This window comes from Haplochromis burtoni, unplaced genomic scaffold, assembly GCF_018398535.1.
Source record: "Haplochromis burtoni strain Fernald_Lab_line unplaced genomic scaffold, NCSU_Asbu1 Contig_207, whole genome shotgun sequence".
NCBI classification, from domain to species: domain Eukaryota; kingdom Metazoa; phylum Chordata; class Actinopteri; order Cichliformes; family Cichlidae; genus Haplochromis; species Haplochromis burtoni.
This window is the reverse complement of record NW_024582568.1, coordinates 146,670-154,378: the sequence shown is the minus strand read 5'-3', so window position 1 is coordinate 154,378 and position 7,709 is coordinate 146,670. Positions and strand designations below refer to the sequence as shown.

The 7,709-nt window shown below is 41.6% G+C and overlaps 1 protein-coding gene across 2 annotated transcripts in view; it reads right to left on the bottom strand.

Moving 5' to 3' along the window:
- Positions 1 to 2,491: 2,491 nt before the first annotated feature.
- Positions 2,492 to 7,709, bottom strand: part of kif16bb (kinesin family member 16Bb) — a 26,584-nt gene continuing 21,366 nt past the window's right edge. For both annotated transcript variants that reach the window (XM_042226328.1, XM_042226329.1), the window contains 2 exons: positions 5,742 to 5,835; positions 2,492 to 5,135 (listed from right to left, as the gene is read on the bottom strand). In XM_042226328.1, coding sequence (XP_042082262.1) covers positions 2,925 to 5,135; positions 5,742 to 5,835 — 2,305 coding nt within the window. In that variant the 3' untranslated portion in view covers positions 2,492 to 2,924. The remainder of the gene's footprint in view (positions 5,136 to 5,741; positions 5,836 to 7,709) is intronic.

Sequence of the window (7,709 nt, the reverse complement as noted above, 5' to 3'; positions counted from 1 at the left end):
GTGGGGGAACTTGCACAATCGGTGGCTGACTAAATACTTTTGCCCCACTGTATATACCTCATACCCATCATTAAATCATCAGCATGATAGCATGAAGGTGTATTAACAACCAAAAGACATCCAGCCCTGACATTACAAACATTGTGTCATTACAACTTTTGCACTGAGGTACAGTAGCTAGCAGCTACAGTTCAGTTCAGCAGTTCAGAGTAATATCACCAGCCACAACCAATTTAAGTCAGTCAGTGCCCAGTAAGAAAGTCCCAGACTTACATACAGGTGTATAGTTAAAGTTAGAAACGTGATAGTGAAACATGGATGTGTTTTTTCTTCTTAGTTTAAGAAAATGCTTAAGTAGCCAAACAAGCAGCTTTAAAAATCCCCAGAGTACACGGGTAAAGAAATGTCTGGCCTTTAAGCACCGCATGCTTGCAGTAGCACTCCTACTAGAGCCAAGGAAAGGCAAATCAAATCCTGTACTCGCCTAATTTTATGCATGTCTGCATCACTGGGTAGACATGAATACAGTTTTGATCCTCTGTGTTTAAGGTTATTGTAAATTACCTTGTTTTTTTTAAAGCACTTTGGAAAATAACAGTTGGCACTGTATTTATTTCAAGGTTTTACAGGTTGGTTTGCAATTAAAAAAAAAAAAAAAACAACCACCAACTTTATCAGTATTCGATGCTGATCTGTTAGCCTGTTTTCCAAAGGCACGCTGTACCAGGTTAAATCTGCAAACCAGCTTCTCCAACAGATTGTTTATTGGCTTAACAAGATGTTTTCTTATTCAAGAGTATCCTAATTTGTAAGTGGGAAACAGACTCTCCAGGCAACAGAAACTAAAGGAGATGGGGGTAGTTTGTCAGAGAGAAACAAATTTAATTATAAAAAAAAAATTATATAAACATCCTCAGGACCAATTTAGCACCATGCAGTAGGGTAAAAACGAGTCTCCAAAATCTGAAAAACAAAACAACTCAATCGGACTACTGGGCCTACTGTGGGGCTGGAAAGATCAAAATAGCCTTAAAGATTTAGCCCGTTACAGCTAAGCAGTGTCCAAACTGCCTATAGGTCACGTTCTCATGATTCTAAAGGAGGTGGTAAACAAATTACACTGTTGTGTGCCGTCAATCGTGGTGCGTTTTAAGGCGAGAACCCAGTAGGACATCACACTATAATCACTAGACATTCAAAGCCTGTCAGTGGGAAAGTATCAGCTGTCAGAGTGAGTGCTTCCTTTAACCAGGCTGTGCACAACAAGCGCTCCTGTCCATTGATAGACAAACACGCAGCGATAGATTAGCCGTGTTTCATGATTAACAGAAAAATACGTGATTAAAAAAAGAAAATGTATCCAGATGCAACTTGCCTCTCAACTGTCAATCCTGAAGAATTACATGAAAACCAAAAGAGGCATCCTGCACAATACAGATGCAAGGTTATTCAGATATCAGCCAAATGCTGCGAGGAGGAAACCAGCCCACATTAAACATGGAAAAGCACAATAATGAGTACAGTTCCCCAAATTTTAATAGTAAGTGTTATGTGATACTGGATGGAGAATTTATTTTAAAGCCATTATCAGATTTTGGCAGAATTTATTAACTAATCTGCAAGAGGAAAGTCTCAATTTGCAGTTTAATGTAAACTAGTCATAACCTGTGACAATATTTGCAATAAATTAGCCTTGATCTAATGTGAAAATGTTTAAATGAAAATCCATGTAAGAAACAAGCCTCATTTTCAATACATGAGATTATGATCAGTCTGCCTTTTGTGTTTTATTCGCAAGAAAGTTTGATATACACTAGATCGTTTGAATGCTAATTAACTGTCAAGCAAAAAGGGAGAAAATCTTTTACATCCCCGAGCTTTCATTCTGGTCCAATCCACTTTGCTACAAGGTGTGAGGAGTTTGAGTCGAGCCCAAATCTCCATCATTCATGCTGGAGCAGACAAGGGGATTGATTGCACTATATTGCCCCTGCAATTTTCCTTCTTGGATGGGGTCACTCAGTCAAGAAAAGGAGCACAATCTTTGGCTTTAACCCTTGAAATGTGATTTAAACTCGAGTTCTTTCCCGGAGACACAGCATGAGCAACCCATCTGTAATTTTAGTTCTTCTACAAGGCTTGTCATCAAGTGCACAGTGTTGACTGGCAGAAGTAAAACCATTGACCAATTGTACAGGTAGTACAAATACAACTTGACCTCAGAAACCGATTGCTCAGTTGCAGTGGAGACTCTTACATCCAGTGGGGGCACAGGTTTATGCAAAGTAAAGAGACTGGGCCGAAAGTGAAAATGAGTCAAAAAGAGCCAAAAAGAGATGATAGGAAGACAAAATGACAGACTTTAAAGGAAGCAATAAAATGCATCAAGCTATTTTTGCTGTCTGCATTTCAAGTCAACCATCAGAGCTCATCTGCATTTTAAGTGGTAAAAAAAAACAAAAAACTCTGATTTTACTTTAACATATGCAGGGATTTATTGAAAATTTTAAAATATTAGAATTTTGAAAATGAATAATAAATACACAAACAATGCAAGTCATCTTAAGAATTTGGTCACGAGACATTTAAAAGGCTTCAAAAACATTAAAATGTCTATTAAAACAAATGAAACTGCTAAGCACACTTCTTTGATCTTCAGTGCTAGACCTTCAAACTATTTTCTAAAGACATCAATGCAAGAACAAAGAAATTCAAGCGTTTTAAAGATAAAATCTTCCAAGTGCCAAAGTCACGCAACATTAATATCACAAAATTTAAAAAAGCAAACTTCAAACTTCACATTTTCATTATAATTTCATAGCGAAAAAAAATGATTCTTTGCACTGTCTGCTTGGGATGCACTTTTGCTCCCTGTGAGTGAGTTTTCAAGCTGGGCTGTTCATTACTGGCCGTTCAGTCCTTGATCAGACATTTGACAAGTGATTAATCAGGCGGGCGGCCTCAGCGGAGCAACTGAAAGTTAATTTCCACACTTCTGCATGCGGAGATGAATTTAAAGCATGTGCACTCAGGGTAGCTGCCTTAGTCACGCTTTCAGGGTGACCCCTGCCCTGTGCTTTTGCAAAGATTACATCCAGCCTGACAGGCCGGTTCTCGTTTTCGTCGCGCACCAGTATGCAGCGAACATCCGAGCACCACCGAAGAGTTAAGCCGTGGAAGTGGGGACGGCAGGGAGCTGTGGTGACAGAGTGTGAAAGTGAGTGACAGACAGCATCCTCTCGTACCAGACCGAGGTGTGTATCTGTAAGTAAAAACTGAGCCACGTGCTTACTGTGGGTACTAGGACTGATATGCACTGCTACACTTGTGTAAAGTTTCAGCTGCACCTCTCCCAGAATGGTTTCGTGATTCATATTACAATGAAGAAGGTATATCAGATCGGCAAGACTCTTCTGAAATTGACAGCAAACCCTTAAACCGGCATCCAGCAGCAGCTCAGGTACACTGACCCACCAGCCTAAAGACATCTCTGCTAAGTTTCCATGCAGCAGTGGGTGCCGAGGTACCCTGCAGTCCCCAGGGCAGATGATATTAAGTATGGCCCTACACAGCAACTGAGTAGGCTTTTGACTGTAGGTATAGACAACAAGGACGCTTTCTTCTGTAGCACTTATCAAACGCAGACTTTGGCCTGCTAGGCCTATCTGAATGTCCTTCAACTGACACAAAGGGAGGTGATGGAACAAAACTAAGAGACCAGATTCAGAGGTTAGTGTGTAAAGCGCAGATTCCATCAGGATCAAGAGGGCAGACTGCGGCTCTGGTTGGTTGCATTTAGCTACGTTCAGCCAGTAGAGAGTAAGAATCTTCTGAGTTGGGAGGCCTGAAGTGGAGATGACAGACTGTAGATGGTCCATCATGCTTTGAGGTGGCAGATTTTGCAGGTTTGCAAGGGAATCAGGAAATTTTATCAACGTTTGAATGAAAATTTGAACCGTTTTTGAGTTTTTAAGTTCACAGGTAACCTCTTTCACACTGCTGTGCTTCAGTTGCAACCGCTTTGTAATAAGTTCATCTCCTTGTTTCACATTACCATCAACCATGTTTCGTGTTGACTCCATATCCCACATACTTTCATTCCTTTTCAAGATATCCCCTGAGACAAGCTGTACATCATTTGGCAATTCATCAGCCTTACTCAGGGTTTGTGTTGGTGTCGGGACAGGGAGTTGTGCGTTTTCAGGATTAATGCAGCCTTGAATCATCTGAGCAGCCTCCTCAGACTGAAGGAGTTGAATTATATCCATCTGGACCTGCTGTATGAGAGGCAGCTCTTTCACCAATGAAAAAATGTGACTGTCCTTTAATAGAGAGAAGATAAAGCTGCTTCTAAATGTGGAGAAGACATGGCTGTCCCTTAAAATAGACAGAACACTGCTTTCTCTTACCAGAGAGATAAAATTGTTTGACCAACGAGCCCCAACAGGTTGAAATCTGAATTCTGTGACTTGCTGCAATACAGTGGAAGAGCTCCAAAGCAGACGTCCTGCATCCTGGACAATCCAAGAAACTCTGCTGAACAAAGAGCTCAGCTTCAGATTCTGAACTGCAGCTGCTGCAGCCTTTGTCGCACACACTCCAGGGATCTTCTCTAAATTTTCAGATTCATCCATCTCTCCACAGCTACACTCCTTCGTGATGGTGGTTTCTTTGGGTGGACAAAAGCCTGTGTGACTGTCAAGAGGCTTTGTGTCAAGCTGAGAATGAGTGTTGCTCTGTGGGAGGATAGACATGGAGCTGGTTCCTCTGCTGCTCTGCAGGTGGGACATGCCGCTTAATGAGCTCCCACCAGAGCGAGGTCTCCCCTTGTAGCAGTCAGTGCCATCATCTTGGATCTCATTAGCATTCCCCTCTGGCTTTGTGCCACATCCATCACCCAGGCCCAGGACACTTGTCTGCTGGAGGTTGGCATCCCCTGACCAGCCCTCTTCTCCCTTACAGCTTGCAACTTCAGTCCCACTTTGAGCTTTCCTCTCAGACCTGAGCCCAGGCCCTGATTTATGACACAAGTCCCGCTCCTGGCCATCCCTGGCGCTTACTCCATTCTGCAGGTTCTCTCCATCCGATTCAAAACTACCGTGTGAGATGAAACGTCTTCTAGGTAGCCCAGTGTCCTAGTTTACATTGAGTATGTGGAAAACAAAAGGACATTTTTTAAAATGACTTTCAATAAACTCCTTAAAACATGTGTATTCATTTATATCTGAATCGAGACATGCATAGGAAAACAAACTGAAGAACACCGCATTAAGAAGAAAATATAGAACAAGTGTACTCTCATTGCAAAACGCTTTCACGAAATGAGTGTCATTTTCTTTGAAACCTCTAAAGGAAAGTTTAATAGGCATTAAATATGTGCATAATAAAAAAGCAAGAGAAAGTATTTCATGGCTCATAAAAATCTATATTAAGCCTGGCTGGAGAGGGGGTGGATATTGACATTTGCTCTGACACTAAAAAGGGACTAGAACTTCAGTTGTACAGCGACGATATAGCACTGCATTAAACAAAAACTGCAAATCCAAGTCTCACTATTGGCACACTATGTTTTAGCTTTAATACATTTCCTTAAACAAACAACAAAACAACTAAGTCATATCTAATTCCATGCAGAAATCAGCAGCGGCTTTATGACTAAATCCCTCCATTATCTTAAGTTTGATTTTCTTTTTGGCAACTACACAAAAAAAATAAATAAATATAAAAATATGCATACATACTGTAGTCGCGAACGTTTTTGCTGGGGTAGGGGCAAGACAGACGCTTGAGGCTTTGGACATTACTTCTGCATTTTTAGCCGGATGGATGTGTTGGCTGAAGAGACAGCAAGCATAAACAATATTCAAAAACTGTGTCAATGGGAGGATGTGGGAGCACAATACAGCTGCAGTTATATGCTTATATGTGTTGCTAGGGTCTTTGTTTTCAAGAAGCAATTTAATTATTTGCTGTAGTGTCACACTGGAGACATCAGCTTGCATAGAAAAGACAAGGCTGCAATACCCTCCCGACCCTATCCTCACAAAACCCATCCATTAGATTTGAAAAGCAAACAGCCCAAATGGCTGGATGAGATTAGAGCCACTCGACTAGCTGTGAAATTAAATAGAATCTGTGCATGTTGATTTGAGGATTTACATACAATACTCAGCACTCCAGAGGGAGGAGCAGAAACCAAATATACAGCTGAGAAAGACTTCTGACAGTAAACATTGGCTTTGGCTGAGATTTGTATATAAGCAGCAGGTTGATGAAGGGTGCAAGCGGGAGCAGTAAAGCATTGACAGCATCAACAAGAGGGACACAGTGCAGGTCCTGCTGATGATTAAAGGATTTTTGCAGATCCTGAGGATCAGTAGAGAGGATGTCCTGTACTCTGCGATGTTTGCTCACCAAAGGAAAGAAAAAAAGAGAAAACAGGTACTGGGATTCCCAAGCTGACCACATTTTTGCAATCAGTGTTTCCTGCTGTTCACAAATTGTAGCTCACATGCAGAGGCTCAGAGTTCTGTGACATGGCTTCATAAAATCGGTACACAGAAACTGATTCATTAACACCACCACAAAGTACAGTTTGCCTCCCTGTTGTTTCCCTCTGTTCCTCCATGGCCTCCTAATCCTTGTGTTGATTGCGTTCCCCACTGTTTTCCTGGACCTGCTGCTATCCAACCCACAGGCTAAGCTCTGTTTCCACCCACGTAGTCATACAGACACCACCACAGATTTTATGAATTGTGATATACGAAGTCCTAGGTCAGTTGACGTGCACCCTGCATCAGATCTCATAGTATAATCTACCGGTAGGTAAAAATACATTGTGCGGCCATTTTTAAAAGATGTTCATTGTTGACTTAATGACTTAAAGTGAACAGAAGAACAAAAAATAAAAAGACTGACATTCAGAGCTAGACAAGTGTTAAGTTACACAGGAGCTCCCAAAGTGAGGAACTTTAACCAGTGAAATTGTACCATTTCAGGTGATGTAAGCTCGTAATAGCAGCTTGTCAGCGGTCAAAAATGGAAGAGAGAAAAACGCTGGCACTTGGCCTTCTGACCAGAGATGGAGGATACTGAGAGGGTTGTCAGATAAGGGACTTTCAGAGCATAGGGGGCCATTAAATGTTGTTTCGGGTCAAACACCAGTTGGCTGGTTCCATCGCTGGAAGCGCTCACAGTCCAGACTTTCTGGGTTTGAAATGGCTGCATTTCAACTTGGACTTCAAAATTGTGGCTCTGCTACACAGTCCATTTAATAAAGTATGAATCAAACACAGTGGGGCCCCTTTTACAAGGGAAGAAGTGAGTCTTATGGGCATAGATTTATACACAATATGAAAGCATATGACCTGGCCTCTACAGGCAACATGGCCCTTTTCCTGCCTCTCCTAGGAATATCCATCTTATGTCTACATACTGAAAGCTCAAGTCATGACATTTACAGTGCATTTGGAAAGTTCTCAGACGCTTTGAATTTTTTTACATTTGGCCTCATCTTCAAATGGATACAGTCCATTTTTCTTCAATAATCCACACACAAAGCTTTGAGCGTTATGCATACTGACACACCTTTAGTTTGAAAGACTCGTTCTTCTCTCCCGAATCTTTCGAGTTCAGTGTGACTGGATGAGAATCACCAGTTCAGAAGCCTGTACTACAAAGGATTTGGGGTTTAGCAAGAGGGGGGGGGG